Raw genomic sequence first — 20,584 nt, 5'->3', positions numbered from 1 at the left:
TGCACTGGGCACAACCTTCATCAGTGCGCTACAGAGGTTGCCCACAAGGCCTGTTCTGCAGCCAGACCCTACGGCCTATCCCTCTGACCACCCAACCCCATACTGTGCATGGCCCTTTGGCCATGTGCGGCAGAAGTTGGCTGCTGCCTCTCTGGGTGTCAGAATGGGTGTGATGTGAGAAGGTGTATCTTGGTTTGAGAGTGACTGTGAGAGAGTCTGTCTGGGTGTGAGAGTCGTACATTAGTGATTTAGTGGGTGCATGAGTTTGTGCGCAGGTCTTTGAGTGGTGCATGAGGGTGTTAGTGGGTCTGTGAGTGAGTGCGTAAGTGTCTGAGTGGGTGTGTGAGTGGGAGAAATTGATTGAAAGAAAGACAGAAAGAGAGGAAAAGAAAATGGGAGAGAGAGAGTTGTTTAGGCTTTGATGTATGATATACTTAAAATGAGATATTCTTGTATAGTTTAAAAAAAATATATCTGTCATTCTTAAAAATTAAATTATGCTGTACTTTAAAAAAAAAAAGAGGGAAGTAAGTTTGCCTGTTCTTGAACCCTGAGTGCTCAGTGTGAAGGTCTGCGACCTTGACACAGCGATAGATTTTTTTTGGGGGGGTTTTCAGCCCTTTATGGGCTATCTGGGAGGCTCCCATGTGGTCCCTACATATTTATTTATTTATAGATATATTTTTTCATATTTATTGAAATTGCCCTTTTAATAAGTGCCTATATGGGCACTGCGGGGGGAGCCTCAAGGCTTCCCTTGCGGTGCCATTGCTTCCACAAGCAAGGAGCTGCTTTAACAGCAGCTCTGTGCTTGCTGAAGCATTTCACCTCTGTCCCCTGCACGAGTGACAGGGACAGAGATGAAGGCTTCAGTTTTTGACAGCGGGACCTGCTTGACAGATCCTGGTATCTAAAACCGAAGTGTTTGCTGTGCCTTGGCTGAAGCTACAAAGCTGCAGCCAAGCCACAGCAAACAGCTATGTCCCATGGTTGGGCATCTCAGGACATAGCAGGAGCCAGCCCTGCTGGGTGGCGGTCCACTGGGCCATCAGTGGCTCCTTGAGGTGGGTTGTGCGGACCCCCTCCAACAAAATATATCCCCAAGAAGGTGATGATCTCCAGGGCTAATGGGGTCCAAAGCGTACAAACATCACTTTTTTGTATCTATGCCCTGGGGAGGTTGTGATCCCTGGGGAAGCGAGGGGCCACAGCCCCCCCCTCATTAAATCATAAGGAAGCCCTGGGGTGGGGGTAGGGGCCGGGGCCCCACCCTTATTTATTTTACTTAGCCCTGGGGAGGTGGCGATCCCTGGGGCAGCGGGGGCTGCCCGATGGCCCCCCACTTCTTTACTAATAGAAGACCGGGGGAGGTGGTGGTCCCCGGGGCTGAGGAGGAGGCTGATTGGCCTCCGGCACGCCAGTACCTAATTTCACCCCAGGTAGATGGTGATCCCTGGGGTGTGGGGGCTGTGCGGCCTGCCCCTGCACTCAAAAAGCTTGCCCTGGGACTTGGCCCACCAATGTGCTTAATGAACACAGAGCACAGGAGCCCCCTGCTTCAAGTTTGTCAAATGTTTTGTCAGATCCAAGAATTTGCCGCAGATCTGGCTGAAAAGTTTTTAAAAAAATGTTTTTAGGCCTGTGGGGGTCCCTCTGGGACCCCACCACCAGAGCTTAGGGGTCAGGTTGTCTATACCCTGCCCCCTTTTCTTTTTTTTACATTTTTTTCTGGAACTTGGCTACCGAGTCTCAAAATGGCTGCCAACACTTCCCGGTTGAAGTGTTGACAGCCAATCAGATCTCTGCACGAGATTGGGTGGGGTTGTGAATCCTTCGCATCCCTATATATACAAATTTGTTTTCCCCTTAATTTCTCAAAAACTACTGAACGGAATTACACCAAAACAAAAAAGTTGCATTTTGGACACTTGCTGCCAAATTTGTCGTAATTCCGTCCAGTAGTTTAATCTCTATCGCTGTTCAAAATCCCTATGGAAAAATGAATGGCAAAATGTTTTTTTTTTATTGATTTATTTATATATATATATATATATATATATATATATATATATATATATATATATATATATCATACAGGCGTGTGTGTATGTGTGTGTACACACACATACACAAGAAAAGATACAGGCCAGACATATAAGTAACACAAAAGACTTTAGTCCTACTTTTATGTATCACCTGTCCCGGTTTTTGCTTCTCGAAATCTGGCCACCCTTACTGGAGGTGAATTTGGGGGATAAGTATGGAGGTCGTTGGGCCCACTCAAAGGTCCAGAGAGGCCTGGGTCACTTCTGGCAACTGAGACCCCTAGACATAATACTAATGCTTTTCTAGCCTTTTCAAAGGGGAAAAATAACCGGTGTTCAAAGCCCCCCAGCAAGGGCCCATCACTCGCAGGTCCGCTCCTGGTTTCTGTGGGTGCTTAGAATAGTGTTGTACGTTCGAAGACAATTGTCCGTCCTTTTCGCCTAGGGTATGTTTTAAGCTCCTCGTGCCTCAGCTGAGCGCCTTGCAAAAATGTATGTCTAACAAATACAGATAGGGACAAAATACTAAAATGAATGTAATGCTGGGGAGAGGATACACACTGAGCAATATAATATTTACAATGAAACTGGAGTAATTTAGCACTAAAGGAAGCCCAGGCCGTGCTTGTCTGAAACGTGTTACCTATATGACCTTCCAGGGTAGCGCCTCCGGGCGACGCTGCATACAGGAAGTTATTTAACTTCTGGAAAAGGCCGGTCGACGTACGCACCGCATCACACCCTCACCATGGCAGGCTAGGAAATGCCCGGGACTGGGCAGGTGGGAGGGTATAAGAGGAGGGACAGTGAGGTGGAGACAAGATATCAGCTACAGAGGCGCTAGGACAGGGCATCATTGACTGGCACTGGGGCACAACTTCCAGGAAGAAGAGCACTGCCTGTACCCAGTGAAACACCGGTGCCTCATCACTGGCTCTAGGAGGCCCGGCCACCGACGAGGTGCCCCCAGCTCTGGTGACAGAGGAGACCAGGAGATACCAAGAGGTAAGGAGGGGCGGTAGGGGCGCAGGGCCTCCGGGATATGGAGTAGTGCATACGGGCCTTATGCTCACAACTGTATTTGTCCCCTGCAGGAATGGAGTCTTTCTTGATGCTGCTGCTGGCCTTGCACTGGGTCTCGCTGAACCCAGCGTCTGCAGGTACATTCTCAACAGGGGCGCAGCGTCCCTCTCGGCCTGTCCCTTCGTTGTCTGGCGTCCTGGCTCTCTCTACTCCCCCATTCTGTAGCGTGCGTTTCCATAGTCTGTCCCTGCTGCCACTGGGCTGTCTTGTTCTCTCCTCCGAGGCCTCCTGGGTTACACGGCATCCCGAGCAGACCCTCCATTCTGCCAGTCTGGCTTCTGCCGCTACGTGTGCAGTCGGAGCCTCAGTGGTGTCGGGGTGTCACCTGGTGCCTATGCTAAGTCTGACTCTGCCCAGGGCGCCCCCATGGGTGGCAGTCTGTTCACTGTCACCTCCGAAGTCTCCCAGTGTGTTCCCGCTGCCTCCTCATTCTAACAGACTGTCCCTGACGCCCCCAGTCCTCCAGCCTGATTGACTGACTGATTCTTCCAGTCTGTCCTCTGGATCTTCCTCAGTCTCGTAGCTTGCCCCTTGATGCTTCTCTAGTCTGTCACTCAGCTGCTGCCTCCCAGCCTGCCCCATGGACTCATGCCTTCAGCCTGCCCCGTGGCGTCCGTCAGTCTCTCAGCCTGCTCTTCTTCCAGCCTGTCCTCTGGTGGTCTCTCGGCCTCCACTCCGACCTCCTCTCACTCCTCCGACCTAGGTGTCTCCAAGCGCGACGTGTGCCTGCTGTCTCCTCGGTCTTAGAGTCTGTGGAACCCCCCAACTCTCGGATCCCTCGATCGTTTCGTGGGACCTTACAAGCAGGGCCGTTTCAAGGCAATATGTTGCCACGGGCAAAATGCTGAAAACGCCCCAATCCTCTTCTGCGACAAACATGTATCCGCTTCTGTGTTTTGAAGAAAATGGTATTACGGAATGTCAAATTATTCAGGAGTAAGTGCATTTTGGCTGGTTTTATTAATTTCCAATACCAGTGCTCCGACCACTGAGTTACCTCGGCAGTTCTACGGAGCTCCTGTGAGGTCCCGCTAACAGACACAGCAGAGCCGCTGCGGGCATCTAACGAGTTCCTGCAGACACCGCCCGAGGGAAGTACTGCAAGCACCGGAGCTCCTGCAAGCAGAATCAGAGCCGCCGCAGAGGGGCTACTGCAGACATCAGCGGCCCACTGCAACTACTGCAAGCATCTGAGTAGAATCCGAGCCGTTGCAGACATCCAGTGCAGCTCCTGCAGACATCCAAGGCCCACCGAAACTAATGCAAGCATCTGAGTAGAATCCGAGCCGTTGCAGACATCCAGTGCAGCTCCTGCAGACATCCACGGCCCACTGGAACTACTGCAAGCATCTGAGTAGAATCCGAGCCGTTGCAGACATCCAGTGCAGCTCCTGCAGACATCCAAGGCCCACTGGAACTACTGCAAGCATCTGAGTAGAATCCGAGCCGTTGCAGACATCCAGTGCAGCTCCTGCAGACATCCAAGGCCCACCGAAACTAATGCAAGCATCTGAGTAGAATCCGAGCCGTTGCAGACAGCCAGTGCAGCTCCTGCAGACATCCACGGCCCACCGAAACTAATGCAAGCACCGGAGCTCCTGCAAGCCAGGCGCATGGCCAGCCAGGCACAGGTTAAGGATGTTGGGGGCCGGGGCCGAACATATTTTGTAGGCCACTGTTCGGAACAGCTTTGCATTTATGATCATATTTCAGCTCTTTAATGGCCAGGTCACTGGCTAAAATCCAATGATGTTAGATCTACTATTCAGAGATTATGTGTTTTCAATATTGTAACACAGCAGTTGCTCACTAATATTACTGCACATAATCTCTGTGGCACCCTCCCCTTTTCTTATATGTGAGGTCCTATTTTGATCTAAAAACTTTTTAAATGTCTGTAATATACCCTCATACATCACTCACATTAAAGGTAAATTAAAAAAGGTATACAGCATTTAAAACAATCTGTTTAGGAATTATTCAAGAACATCAGTGAAAGATTCTCTGCAGAACAGCGCTGGCACTATCAACAAACTATTCCCCCCGCCCACCTCCCGTCCCCTCCCCAGGCTAGGGCCTTGGGCCAGAGCCCACTTTGCCTATACCTTAAATCGTCTCTCTCGCAAGCAGACACAACAGAGCTCCCGCAGACACCCAGCGGATCTCGTCTAGGCATCTGAACTCCTGCAAACAGAATCATAGACTGCAGACATCCAGAGGAGCTCCCGCAGACTTCCAGGGGAGCTCCTGCAGACATCCAACGAAGTTACTGGGCACAATGAGCAGGATACTGCAGGTATCCAACGAAGCGCCTACAGCAGCGCCTGCACACACCCACCGGCGTGTGCTGAAAACGCACAGAGCTGCTACTGACTCCCAGCGGAGCTCCAGCAGACACGCCACGATTCTCCTGCAGACACCCAGACCGACTCCTGGAGGCACCTAGACTCCTGAAGATACAGAACGTCGCAACCGCAGACAACTTGCGGGGCTCCCGCGGGTACCCAACAGAGCTACTGCAGCAACCCAGAGGAGCTACTGCAGACACCTAACAGAGCTCCCCCAGACACCCGTCGGCGCTGCTGCAGGCATTCAGCCGAGCTCCTTTGGACACAGAAGCCACGGAAGACACCCAACGGAGCTCCTACAGACACCCAGTGGAGCTCCGTCAGACGCTCATCCGACCTACTGCAGGTACCTGAGCTCCTGCAGCGACACAACAAAGCAACTGCATACACTCAGTGAAGCTTCTGCAGACCCCCGAAGAGAAACAACTGCAGACTATCCAATGGAGCTCTCGCTGACAACGAGCACTGCCAATGGAGACACTCAACATAAACTCTGTAGGAACCCAGCGGAGCTCCTGTAGACACCCAAAGTAGCTCTTGCAGACAGCCAATGGAGCTCCTGCAGACATGCATGGAGTGAGTTCCTGCGGACATCCAACTGAGCTAGTGCAGGTGCCAGAATTTCCGCAAACTCCCAACGGATCTCCTGCAGACATCCAGTGGGGATACATCAGACATCAGGTGGAGTTCATACAGACACCCAATGGAGCTACTGCAGCCAACTGAGCCCCTGCAGAATTACAACAGAGGAACTACACACACCTATTGGACCGTATACAGACCCCAAAACACAGAAACACCCAACGGAGGTACTGCAGACACCTAACTGAGGTACAACAGCCACCCAACAGAGGTATAGCAGACATCCAACAGAGGTACTACAGAACTCAAAAGAGATACTGTAGACAACAAACAGAGATACTGCAGACACCAACAAACGTGCAGCAGACACTTAATAGGGGTAAAGTAGACACCCAACAGAAATACTGCAGACCACAAGAGAGGCACCGTAGACACCGAACAGAGGTACTGCAGACACCTCTAACAGAGGTATTGCAGACACCCAACAGAGATACCGTCGAGCACAACAGAGATACTGCAGACACTCATCTGAGATACTGCAGATACCAAACAGAGGTACTGCAAATACCAGATAGGCACTGTAGACCTCAACAGAGATACTGCAGACAGCAAACAGAGATAATGCAGACACCTAATAGAGATACCGTATTACCCAACATAGATAGTGTAGACACCAAACAGAGGCACTGAAGAAACCTAAAAGAGGTACTGCAGACACCCAACAGATACTGTAAACCCCAACAGAGGTACTGTATTACACAACAGAACTACTCTAGACACCCAGCAGAGGTACTGCAGACACCCAACAGTGGTAATGTAGGGCACATCAGAGATGCTGCATATACCGAACTGAGGTGCTGCAGAGATTCAACAGAGATATGTAATGGAGATACTGTATTACCCAACATAGATACTGTAGACACCAAATAGAGGTACTGCAGACACCTAACAGAGGTACTGCAGGCACCCACTAGATACTGTAAACCTCAAAAGAGGTACTGCATTACACAACAGAGATACTGTAGACACCAAACAGAGGTACTGCAGACACCCAACAGGGGTACTGCAGATACCTAACAGAGGTATTGTAGAAAAGCACAGAGACACTGCAGACACCAAACTGAGGTACTGCAAACACCCAAAAGAGGTACTGAAGAGCAGAGATACTGCAGACAGTCAACAGAGGTACTGTAGAACACAACAGAGATACTGCAGACACTAAACTGAGGTACTACAAACACCCAATAGAGGTACTACAAACAGCCAAAGGAGGTACTGAAGAGCAGAGATACTGCAGACACCCAACAGAGGTACTGTTGAACACAACAGAGATACTGCAGACACCCAACAGAGGTACTGCAGACACCCAACAGAGGTACTGTAGAACACAACAGAGGTACTTCAGACACCAAACTGAGGTACTACAGACACCCAATAGAGGTACTGGAAACAGCCAAAGGAGGTACTGAAGAGCAGCGATACTGCAGACACCCAACAGAGGTACTGTAGATCACAACAGAGATACTGCAGTCACCCAACAGAGGTACTGTAGAACACAACAGAGGTACTGCGGACACCAAACTGAGGTACTGTAAAACACAACAGAGGTACCGCAGACACCCAACAGAGGTACTGTAGAACACAACAGAGGTACTGCGGACACCAAACTGAGGTACTGCAGACATACAACAGAGGAACTACAAACACCCAATAGAGGTACTGCAAACACCCAAAAGAGGTATTGAAGAGCAGAGATCCTGCAGACACCCAACAGAGGTACTGTAAATTACTGCAGGAATGCTTTGGAGGGAGGAGCCCTGCAGGTTGTACTGTTGTCGGAGGGCTTTATTTCAACCATATTAAGGTCCCCTCGTGTACAGCAAACAAAAGGGTTTGTGGGCTGTGGCTGTCACACAGCACGTGCACTCCTAGCACATCCGACTGCACATACAGATGGCAGTTACATCTGTGCCGTCCATGCCCCCATGGATGGAGTGGCGGACCCAGCTGGAAGCACCTGACAGGCTCATTTAAAAGAGGAGAGCCCCCCGGGCAACTCTCCGGGGAGCGCACGCGAAAAGGCCTTCCCTGCCACTATAACCTGTCGCTGCGACCTCTGCTAGTCCTTCCCTCCCCGTGAGCTGACGCAGCCCCGTTCAGTGCAGAAGGGTTCGGACGGTGTGTCCTTCCAGATCGGAGCCCACCTCTGGACCGCATCCCATGTCGCATCGGGCACTAAGCATTCACAGAGGATTGTAATGCCAAAGCCCAAAATGAACCCCCCGCCCCAGTCTCACTACTTGAAGAACGGGAGCCCGAGCCACGCAGAGGACAGTCTCCGTCCCGCGACGCGGCTACTGCAGGGCTCTGAACGCACTGCCCTGCAGGCACGACCCCCAAAGTGCAGGGGTGCGCCGGGCAGCAGAGCTCTGCCAGCACTCACCTGTGCACGCGCCCACTTCTCTGTCGTCGCATTTAAAATACGAATTTTGCATTGATCGCTGATCAGCTATCTTAACCTTTTCCCTCCCAACAAAGTCGTTGGATGGAAACAAAATAAACACACTTGGCAGGCGTGAATCCTGGAGGCGATGCTGGCTGGGTCAGAAGTAGCTCAGGCCTCCGGCATCAAGTGTCAGCCGCACGATCAAACCGAGCAGAGCAAACACTTTTGCAGCGCACGTCCACGCCGCCAAGTAGTCGCTTCGGGCCGCACAGCTGCTGCCTGCTGGCTGGTTTCCGTGAGTATTTCACTGAAGCTCCACCACTTCGTTGGCTCCGCGCTGTATATACATTCTCCCTGTAAAATAAGTACAATCAGGCTGATTCACAGTTCAGCGTCTGTCTCACAGCAATCTCGAACCCCGGTCACTCAGTCTGCCCTATGGTGCCTGCTCACCCTGTGACCCCTGGGTGCCCTCAGTCTAATGTCGTGTGTCCTCGCATGGTCTCAGTTTCTCAGTCTGACTTCTAGTGTCCACGTGATCTCAGCGTCTTCTTTCTCCTTTCTCTGTTAGCCCTTGAACCTCCATTTCTTCTGTTGCTCCCCAGTTTTCCTAGCTGGTCCCATTCTCTGACTCCCAGTTTGTAGCCTGCGGCCTCTTGAATCTGAGACCGACCCCCTGTTGAATTCTCTCACTTTCTCAGTCTCTCATTCGGAGATTCCCCCGTCTCCCCAAGTCTCACTCTCCACAACTGCTCCAGGTACCCCCAGTGCCCGGCATTCTCCCTGCCTAAGCCTTGCCGTCAGCACGTCCCCGTACGAGCCTGTCCTCGGACTCCAACATTCCCCATCCTCTCTTCCTGTCCCCCGGTGCCTATCATTCCCCCAGTCCGTTCCCTAGCGCCTCCCCGTCTCATGCTTGCCCAGCACTGCTCTGTCCCTACTGTCTCCTCTGTCTCGAAGCCTGTCCCTCATATATCATCACCCCTTGCCTGTCCCTTAACGTCTCTTCATGGTCCAAGCATGCCTCCCCCAGCCCCTGCGCCGAGCATTCTCTCTGTCTGCCTCCCACCTTCCCATGTGTCTGTCTCCTCAAGCCCAGAGTTTGTCCTTCGTGTCCATCATTCTTCTGTCCGCTGGTGCCTCCCCAGCCTCCGAGCATGTCCCTCGGTATTTATCTGTACAGCCCGTCCCATGGCAGATCCTCAGCCTTTGGACAGGTCCTCCTACTGCTCATCATCATTCTTCGTCTGCCCCGCTTCAGTCTGTGAGTCCGCCCCTCAGTGCTCATCCATCCCCGGCCTGTCCTTTCCACCTCCTCAGTCTGCGAGCAGCCCCCCAGTGCCCATCCTTCCCACAACCTGCCCCCAACCTCCTCCGTGTCTCCCTGGTGACTAAAAGTGTCTCTCTTGCTCTCTTTCAGTGTGGTGTTACACGGAGCCGGACTGTGGTAAGAAACTCTCCATCATATTTCAAACTGAATAACAAGGAGCGCAGCGTACTCCTCACTCAGAGCTGCTCACACGTCGTGGACGTCATACCTCAGCCTAACACGTCACTCACTCTACGCACACCTCCCAACTGAACCTTCATGCACTGACGTATTGCTGCAGGCAGTAAGCTGCTGGCACCTGCCTGCACAGTTCCATGCACCGCCACTGATACATGGGCATACAGCCCGTCCATGCCTACGCACGTGCACCGTCACGCACTAGCATCTTTGTACAAAGCCAGAGCTGCTCACACAGTCTTGCACTAAGATAGCACTACAGACCCATAGCAGCTCACACCCGACCCGTCATGTGCTGAAATACCAGTGCACGCTCACAGGTGCTTATGTGCAGTGACGCATCATTCATTGCACCTCAGTGACACTAAATTGGCTGCTAAAGGCCTTTTTGCCGGCTGGTACTTCATAAACCTACTAGCTGAGTGGGGCTGGAATGTGTAAAGGTATCCCTTTTGTAGTGTCCAGGGCAGCAGCGGTATCAAGCACACACAATACACATAGGTCCAGATGTAGGAAGCCGTTTGCATGGTGCAAACTGCGAAAATCACAGTTTGCGCCATGCAAACAGCCTTCTGCGATGCACATTCACAATTTGCAAGTCGGTACCGACTCGCAAATTGTGAATGCGACTCGCAAATAGGAAGGGGTGTTCCCTTCCTATTTGCGACTCGCATCGCAATGCAGAATTGCTTTGGTCACCCAGGCCACTGCCTACTCACTCAGAAGCTCCCAAATCATGACCTAAGGAGAAGGGGTATAAGAGTCTCTTCCTCTATCAAATCTGTTACCACTCCAGCTTGGAAGTTGGTAGCTAGTCCAAGGTTTGTGACCAGAAATAAGGTCGCACAACACTGATACATGGGTTATTGAATCACCACTTAGAAGAGGCTCTGCAAACATGCCCCTTCCGGACTGCGATTAATATTAACTTCTAAACCCATTTAGTGATTCGGAAAAACGTTTTTAAATCGCTAAGTGGGTTTAGTATATCACAAAAAGATTCGACCAGTTGTGAGGCCTCTGATTTAGCAAATAGGAGGGTTTCCAGCCAATAGAAAACGTTTGCGGATCTGACCATCTAGCACTGTTTCCTTTTCCATATCCATACTATACATATATTCTTGAACCTCCTTTGGTTCTAACCCTTTTTGGGTACCTCGCTACCATTGCTTCGGACTACTGCCTTCTAAGACTTGGGATCCACTTTCTATGACATGCCCTCTTCTTAGAGTTCTGGCCTTATGCCCTGTGCTTGTTTCCCAACAACTTTTGCACTCCTAGGTTTAATTTAGGTGTACAAAGGTATTCATCTGTTGACAAACATTTATATAGGTGCTCCCTTGAGGCTGCTGTGTCCATTTGGAAGGCAGCGGATACTCATAATGAGTTAACTTCAGGGGTACTCCCAAAGTATCCCAAATGTTTTCACACCCAGTCTTTACTTTAGCATCAGACGCCTGGAGAAAAGGTCCCATTAAACCAAGCTCCTGGTTTTTGAAATTATGGGATTAGCATAAATCTTCTGTTTCGCTGCCTGAAATTGACTAGGGTAAAATGTATGCATGGGGCTGTGCAGTACTTATAGTTCTAATCCCTCCGCATAAGGAAGGTTCCACGGATATTGGAATTTAACGGACCACTCGTAATCACAGCCATAATAAATATAAAAGTATTAACAGACCAATCCCACCCTCTGTGCTGTGTAAAACAAGGACAGAAGAGGAAGGTCCTCATTCGATTGGGCCAGTAATCCCAGTTGCAAGGGAAAGAAATCGTTTGGACCCAAACCAACCTTACAACTTGAATGAAATCACTGCGCAAGCCCTGAGTTATTCCCCACACAAATTCAGCAAAATGAAAACTGTCAAAAGTTATTTTGGGAAAAATGCAATATTATGATTTTGCTGCTGGAAATGTGGAAACTAAGTCAACGTTACTGTGTTATTCCCGATTAATTACATTTGGTATTCAGAAGAGCGACTTCACACTTCCAAATGTATTTATGTACATGTTAAAAAAGCAAATTATGCATTCCAGGACAGGATTTCCTTGACGAGAATCTGAGCAAGTGCAGATGTGTAATTTTGAGGGTAGTTATACATTTAAGAACTGTAGACTCTAACGTTTGAATGGGACAAGTTTTGCTACTTTCAAGGGCAAAGTAAATCTGTATCCAGTGAGTGAATTGGAAGGGATCCCACCCATATTTTGCAGTTTCAGGGGAAAGGGTTTATGCACGTGGAAAATAGAAAAAACAACTGAAAAATATTCTAAAGTACAAAATCTCTTTTCAAAAGTAGCTATGATTGTGTAAATAAACATATATACACGTGTTACATAAGTAGTTAAGCTGTTTTATTAATGAATGTGCAAATATTTAGGGCTGTCAGTACTCCTGGAAAGCTATGTCTGTCTGAGCTTCTCAAGCGTATTCCTGGAATTCACTGTGAATTTCAAAACTTTTGGAAATGTAATTGAAATGTAGATGTAAGTCTATAAAGTAACATTCTGTTACTAGTTTACCATGCAGCATTCTCATAATTCAAACTGTTTGCTTTCAGTGACCTAGAACATATTCACATATGACTGGATTCAGTGAGAACGTTTGCGCTGCTGGACACACCCTCTCCCTGAAGGACAAAGAGGGGCCCCTTTAAGTTTGGTGGACCGCGTACCAAACCTAAAGGGCAGTGGACCCCTAGAGATCACCCACCAAATGTGGGGTTTCTCGTTCCACTGGAAGGGAATTTTCCCCGAACGTTCTTCTGCCAACGCTGCCTTGCATGGGATCGCAGGCCGGAATCATCCCAGAGTGAAACGCCGGTGGCGGGCGGGCTGCCGGCTGGGGTTTTGGCTGGCAGAGCAGGATGAGGTTCAGTAGTCAGAAACCTGGCAGTACCTCAACTCTACCTGTAGCAAGTGTACTGGAAGTGTGGCAGAACATGACATCTGCTGCTTTATGGTGGAGCGCCTTCTCCTCCACTTCACAAATGAGGCAGTACATAAAAATCTGCTGCAGTTTACCATAAACAGGGCAAATGGTAAGAACGTACCAAAATAAGTGGAAGCGAGGGGCAGAGATAAAAAAGGTAAACTAAAGCTTTAAACCTTTTTATTACAAGATCGCTTAAAGAGTTAAGCTTTGGCTGTAATCAAATCCTGATCCCAGCAGGCTCCTTGGGTGTTTCTGAGGTTGGTACCTTGTGCACCATTAAATTGCATCAGAACAAATTAGTGCTTTAGAAAGGCACAACTATGATAGTAACAACTGCATCCAACTATTGATTGTCTTAACGTGTAACAGCCTTTGTCTGGCATTCATGGTAGTCCAGCTTTATCTCTCCATTTATATACAATTGCTTTAATGATTCTTTTGCAGTTCCACAGCACAAAACTGGTACTTTTTATACTTTAAATGAGAGCAAATTGGTTATCATGTCCAACACAGCATTACTTGACAATTGTGGAATAAGATGCAGTGGCAGGGCAACCAGAAGCAGCCCACATGGCATGGAATGAGTGTAGTGAACATACCTGAAGGTATACAGGAAAATTCTGGGGGTTTCTTCCCAAGATAAATTGGAAAAGTAAAGACCAACTTGCAGCCCCCTATTCAAATATATAGGCAAAACTCTCATAAACTGTACAGTCAGGTCAATCTTCTTCGGCTAATTTAGCCATATACATTAAACATCAACATCATATTTCATTAAAATAATTAAATCCACATAACGTCACCTACAAGGATGTTCCTATTCACCCATATAAATCACACACAAGCCACATATTTCATAAAACTTTAAAATCCACATAACAATGGCATGAAAGTATTCCTATTCACCTAATCTATGTACTATCATCCTGTAGCCAATCATACATATTACAATACATTTCAAAGAACATAACCCCCACATAATTCATACATATTCCATCATAAATTCATAGTATACCCTAAAATACCATAACTCAATAAAAATTCGAATCTAAAATGCCATTCCCTTCTTTCCGATTTTCTTAACTTGCCAAAAAAATCACAATCAAAGAGCAAGTAAGACAGGAATTAAGTTGCTGGAGATACTGCAAAGCTGGTCTGCATTGCACAAGTTAAAAAATGTTATAATTTGGTAAAACAATTATCATTTCCTCAGTGCTACATAAACATCACAAAAAATATAAGTTCGAGAGTAGATTATTCAGAGAAGTAACACGCGGGCACAGTGGTAATTGCCCACTGATACTATTTCCTTCCTTAAAAGCATATAAATGATGGATAGTGCTTCGCCTAAATCTGGTCAATAAAAATCTATGTTGCACATTTTGAATCGTGTTAAGGTAAGGCTGCAGACCAGGTAGTGTTATCGAAGGACTATGTGCTATCACAGTTGCCTTACTAAGGGCCATATGTGCGAAAGCTTTTTCCCATAGACACAGAATGGGTAAAATCCTTTGGTGCATCTGGCCCTAAATTCCTTAACTTCTCTTTCTTTGATTCTCATCTTAATAATCCTAGAGGAGAGATCCCTTTTGTTTATTCTCTTCAACAATTCTGTGTTCTCGAAGAAGGTAGGGGACCCTAAATGTGCAGATAAAATCCTGATATAATTCAACCAATGAATTTGCTGCGCCTAGTCCAGGGCCAAACATTCACCTATTATCATCCTGTTCAATGAAGCAGCCTCTTTTTTTCAGTACTGCTCTCCACAATATGAGGGAGCAGGCTTGATTTATGTCTTCTATAACAGGTACACCAAGTTCTCCATGGCAGATATAATTGGAGCAACTAGAGGGAACCAAAAGCATCCTTTACAGGCACTTATTTTCCACAAACTGAATCATATATGCATTGGAGTACCCCCAGATGCCTGCCCTGCAGGTTGCTCCCACTACACATTTGCTTTTATATATAGTAATGATTTCTTTTAAAGGCTTAGTGCCCAGTCTTGTAGCAAATCTAAACACCACAGAAGTAGCTTTGTCAAAATACAACCTTCTATTCTCCAACTGGGCTTTCCAAGAGTTTTGAACACTAAATAACAAACCTAGATAAGACGGCTTATTTGTAGACGAAATCTTATCATTACCCTTCTTTCCTAGTCCAATACACATTGTAAACGACTTCCCACAATTCATTGACATCACCAATGTATCCATAAAAAGAGAAAAAGACTCAATTAGATACTGAAGGGCATCTCCTGTCAGTGCCATCAGGACAGCATCATCTGCATCCAACAGTATCAGTATTGGATAATAACCTACTTGTGGCATATCCTGCGCTCTTTCAGGTAAAAATCTTTCCAGATTCCTAATGTAGAATGAAAACAGAAATGGCACCAAAACACACCTTTGCCTTACTCCTCTAATAACCTCAAACAAATCTGTACACTCTCTCAGACTGCCATATTGTGCTCTGACCTTGGTATCACCAGGCGATTGATGTGAAAAGTCAACAAGCGGCCTATCAACATTAATGTCTGACATAAGCCCCCACAGGATTGAGTGATCTACACTATCAAATGCGGAGGACAGGTCCATAAAGGGCAAATACAAGGACCCCTTTATTCAGAAGAAGATGTAAGTTCAAACACTGCTCCTCCAGTGCCTAGTTTTTTACGAAAACCATGCTGTGTGTTGCTAATAATTGCATTTTCTCTGTCCACCCTGCCTACCTGACCAAAGAAATCCTTACAGCCACCTTAAGGGTTGACTCCAACAATGAAATAGGCCTATAGCAGCTTGGATCGCATTTGTTCTCCTTTTTAAAAATAGGCGCTATAATATATTGCAACCCGGTCGGAGCGGGCTGCACACAGGTACTGCTCTAAGAACATCTGTCATCAACGGGGCCCAAAAATCAATAAAGGCATTCAATGGAATGCTATCTGGACCTGCGGCTTTCCTTTTCCTACTCGCACTAAATGCATCAATCACTTCAGTTAGGCTAAACTCAATAGGAATCGTTGTGTAAACCTCAGACCTATGCTGCAAGTCGATCCTTTGCTCCCCCTTTTCCTCTGCTCTCACCGAATAAATTGAGCGGCTAACCCAGTCCTCAGCCGTGAGAACAGTATCCATAGATGGGTGAGCAGTGTCATTAAAATAAGGGGCATTAATCACCCTAAAAAAGCTGCACTGTCAGAGTGGATACTTGCAACTTGAAGAGCTTCCCATGTATTCTCTTTAATATTATTTCAACCAAGCAAAAGATTGTATTCCATCCTACGCCTCTCTATCAGCACACTATCCCTGGACTTATGTCTCAATGCCCTTTTCAGGGCTTTATGCGCTTTACTGCAAGATGCATCAAACCATCCTTTAATCTTTGACTGAAATGTACTTGGGTGTCTCGTCTGAGCATTTTGAATATGATTGTCTAGGACTCCAAAAGCCAATACAACAGCCTTCCCTTCTGTTGTCTCATCCAGGCAAGTAGCTGCAGAATTAGCATGTGTCCTAATTAAATCAGTGAACAATCTCTTGGTGTCCCTCCCATTTCAAAGCAGTCCTGCTTCACCTTCTCACACCTATCCCTTCGGAGAGCAGTTCTGACTTAACTCCCATTTGGAACCTTTTCAAGCTTACCATAAAAGAATTATGGTCATTCAGACCTAACAAAAGAATTTGAAAATTATCAACAGAGTAAATAAGATTTCTCAGATTGAAATGTGGTCAATAGTAATACAATGGCTATTCCCAATAATATACAGGTGCGGTGACCCGTATGGGGATTACATTGTCAATAAAAAGAAAGTTTTATTTAAGAAAAAGCCCATTCATTATCTCTCCATAAGTGCTGTGAAGAAAATTGTGCAACCCCTCTCGTTCATTATTGGTCCAGCCACAAACCTCGTTAGGATCAAAGATGCATGTTGTAATAATACATTTTCCCATCCAGACTATAAGAATCTTTTTATCTCCTATCTCAAGGAAGCCCTTCAGATCTTTCTTCAGCTTCAGGACAACAATTGCACTTGAGAAGGAGATAATATTATTGTAATAATTGATTAGCACAAGAACCTTGTCCCCCTTAAGAGCAGTTGATAATACGCATCATCAAATATACTCTTAAAAAACACTTCTGAAAGAGTAACTGTACTTAGAATAGCCAAGCACTCCCCGGCTCTGCCACGAGAGGACTTATTATCAAGAAACAAAAAGAGGAATAACCATCTAAATATTAAGGATGAGTCGTCCAAGTTTCTTGTAAGCATACTACTGAAGAGTTCCTAATAAAAATAACCCAGTCCGGACTATCCAGTTTTCATTTTAGCCCTGCTACATTCCAGTATAGCATCTTAATGCTATTATTCTTCTCCACGGACTCTGAGGTGCAGAGCGTTTTACCATCCTCCATGCTAATAGCCTGCCATGTTTCTGCATGAACATTTGTATTTAGGATGCCTTCTTCCTGCACCCCTCTGGCACTTGATGTCTGTCAGTCCTGATCCTTCAGGGCACTCAGAGCGGTAAACCGATCATGGGTGCTCACCGAGGTGAGTGGGAATGTAGAGAGATCTGTCAAGGTAGCTTCATGCTGCACCTGACCATTTGCCATCCCTCAGCAACCTGCTGAATCTCTCACAATATCTGACCGCCAGGATTCCCTTAGCGTGTGGCAATTGGGGTACCCGAGGTGACAGTGCTTGTCCTGTATAAGATGCAGACCTGAAATTAACAGCCACACAGTCTTCAGGACAAGACTTGGGTCATCTCCCTATCCAGGGAACACGCCCCACCGTGCTAATACCCTCCACCAGGGATTGAAACCTTCTGAGTCTCGGACTCAACCAGAGTCGCACTTTATCTAAGTAAATCATGCAATCCCTCCTTCTGACCTAGCTTGAGATGACGTACTCCTTTCAAAACGATCATTAGCAGGGTGATTCAGGAGGCAAATGAATGAACATTCTCCCATTACCTAGATTGGCTAGTTTTCTGTCCCTTCTTATAGTTCTATTAGCTTGTTGGCCTTCCCTCATATGTTCATTTATGTCTTTTGGGCATTGGCTAATCTCTGGAAATGAGCATGTCCCCAACTCTCCAAAAATTGGTTGTACGTCTTTACCCAGCTTTGGACACTCACGGAGAACAGTGTTCTGTGTCCCTGTGTTCAAAACTCCCTGAGGCAGGTCCTCTCCTCTCGAAATTTGGTTATTCACAAGAGATAGTTTGACCAAATCATGATTGACATTGAAAGAGGCCTCCAGAGACTCGATCCTTTTGAACACTTTCTCAAATGAGGTTTTAGTAATAAAAAGTTCCATTGCACTAAGCATACCCCCATAGAATCCTGCAGCGGTTTCTTTAAAGCTGTAATGTCCCACCTAGTTAAATTAAAACTACTTAAAACATTGACAGTATTCCCCATTTCCCCCTCTGTGGCTGCCATGTTGATTTGCCTTTTCCTCTCACAACCCGTACAGACTCTTTGAATTTCTTGGCCGCAGCAGGGAGGCTGTATCCAATGGGGAGCCTAATTCAATAGACAATGGAACATGAAATACACAGGGATTATCACCCCTTGAAGTTTGTGCGGGAGGTGATTTCTCTACCACACCACCCCTAGATGTGTGTGAGTCTTCTTGAGAAGCGGCAGCACCCCTCGCGTCCAGCTGGGTGCTCACTAGCCTTTCTTCCACATTGCATATTTCCTCATTTAATCACCCCCATTGAGTGGGTTCAAAAGGTGACTGCTGTTAGCCGTGGGTTTATCTTTATCCAGAAAATGAGGAGATGACCCCAAGCTGTTTCCCCAAGATAATGTAAATATAAGGGATTGAGGAAATGAACAACCACTAAAGAGAGTAGGCCCAGCCCAGTCCCTGGCGGTGCTGCCGTGAGAGTCCCCCGCCTTGTGGCGGTAAGCTTATTTCTTGGTGAGTGCAGGGCTGGCTTCATCGGTGGCACCTGGTATGACAATGTTTCCTGAAACTCATTCCCTACCATCATCAATTACATACGTTCTGACACCATTAATACACTTAAACCAGTTAAATACTGTCTTGATCATCTTCCTGCTAACATGACTATCCAATTTTTAAAACCACCTGGTGCAGCCTGACCAAAGCTTCGCTAACACTCATCACCTCCAAACTTAAAAAAAAGAAACAACCTTGAATATTACATCTTGGGTAAAGGAGGCACTTGTTTGCTTGTTCTTCTAAACTTAGCAGTGGCCTTCAGCTGAGTTGATCATGGCAGCTTAACCTGAATGCTGGACCATCACACTAACTTTCAAGCGCAGGTCTTGTGTTGCCTCGTATCATTAAACAGATACGAAATAGTGAGTACTGAGCATTTACTTCAGACAAAGCCACAGCTCCTTGTGGTGTCCCTCAAGGTTGAATCTTAGCTCTTCATCTGGTCAGTCTTTGTATGAGTCCTAGTCTGACCCTCGAGAAAAGAGGTGTTACTTGTACATACAATAGGCTAATGGCTCCAAATAACACCCCATGGTGAATGAAAACTATAACAAATGATAACTTAATCATGAAATGCACCTGTCTTGAATTACTGCAGGAATGGATGATGGAGAACATCCTTATCCGGTGCAAATGCTTCTCTCTCAATAGCACTCCACCACTGTTCCCGTGGTAATAGCCTTCTGCTAATAAAGGCCACTGGTTGGTCTGGGCCCTCTTCATTTGGCTGTGTTAGAACAGCCCCTATGCCATGCTCTGAAGCGTCTGTCTGCACAAGAAATTCCTGGGAGTAGTCAGGGGCCTTGAGCACGGGGGCCGTGCACATGGCTTCCTTCAGAGAATCAAAGGCTTTCTGACAAGCCTCTGTCCAATTCACCAACCTAGGTTGTATCTTGAAAGTGAGTTCTGTCAAGGGTGACACAATGGTACCATAGCCCTTGACGAATCGGCGATAGTATCCAGTGAGGCCTAAAAAGGCTTTCACTACAGTCTGTGCTCTGGGTGGGTGCAGGCCTTGATAGTTTCAATCTTGGCCTGAAGTAGCTGCACCTTGCCATCACCTACTATGTGTCCCAAGTACACCACGGAACCCTGCCCAATCTGGCACTTACTAGCCTTGATGGTTAGGCCTGCCTGTTGCAGAGCCTGAAGCACCTCCTTGAGGTGGAGCAGGTGTTCCTCCCAGCTGGAACTGTAAACAGCTATGTCATCCAGGTAGGCTACACAGTAGGCATCCTTGCCAGCAAGGACCCCGTTAACCAACCGTTGGAAAGTAGCAGGGGCATTTTTCAACCCAAATGGCATCACCCGGAACTGGTAATGGCCATCAGGTGTAGAAAATGCTGGTCTCTCTTTGGCCCCCTCAGTCAGGGCGATCTGCCAGTACCCTGAAGTTAGATCAAATGTACTCAGGAACTTGGCAGCGCCTAGTCTGTTAACGAGCTCATCAGCTCGGGAGATGGGGTGAGCATCATTCCGTGTGACTGAGTTGAGACCCCGGTAGTCCACACAGAACCTGAGTTCTGGCTTTGCACCGGGGCAGCAGCCTTAGGAACCAGCACCACAGGGCTGGCCCAGGGACTACTGGATTTCTCAATAACCCCTAAAGTCAACATCTTGGAGACCTCCTCCTTGATGCTGGACTTCACCTTATC

The 20,584-nt window shown here is 47.3% G+C and overlaps 1 protein-coding gene across 2 annotated transcripts in view; it reads left to right on the top strand.

Moving 5' to 3' along the window:
- Positions 1–2,799: 2,799 nt before the first annotated feature.
- Positions 2,800–20,584, top strand: part of LOC138304408 (carbonic anhydrase 4-like) — a 58,427-nt gene continuing 40,642 nt past the window's right edge. The window contains exons 1-3 of one of the 2 annotated variants that reach the window (XM_069244421.1): positions 2,800–3,050; positions 3,140–3,205; positions 9,925–9,951. In XM_069244421.1, coding sequence (XP_069100522.1) covers positions 3,142–3,205; positions 9,925–9,951 — 91 coding nt within the window. In that variant the 5' untranslated portion in view covers positions 2,800–3,050; positions 3,140–3,141. The remainder of the gene's footprint in view (positions 3,051–3,139; positions 3,206–9,924; positions 9,952–20,584) is intronic. The other variant, XM_069244420.1, reaches the window with a different exon arrangement.

Source organism: Pleurodeles waltl, chromosome 7 (assembly GCF_031143425.1).
Source record: "Pleurodeles waltl isolate 20211129_DDA chromosome 7, aPleWal1.hap1.20221129, whole genome shotgun sequence".
In the NCBI taxonomy this organism is placed as follows: Eukaryota; Metazoa; Chordata; class Amphibia; order Caudata; family Salamandridae; genus Pleurodeles; species Pleurodeles waltl.
This window is presented reverse-complemented; position numbering and strand designations above follow the sequence as displayed.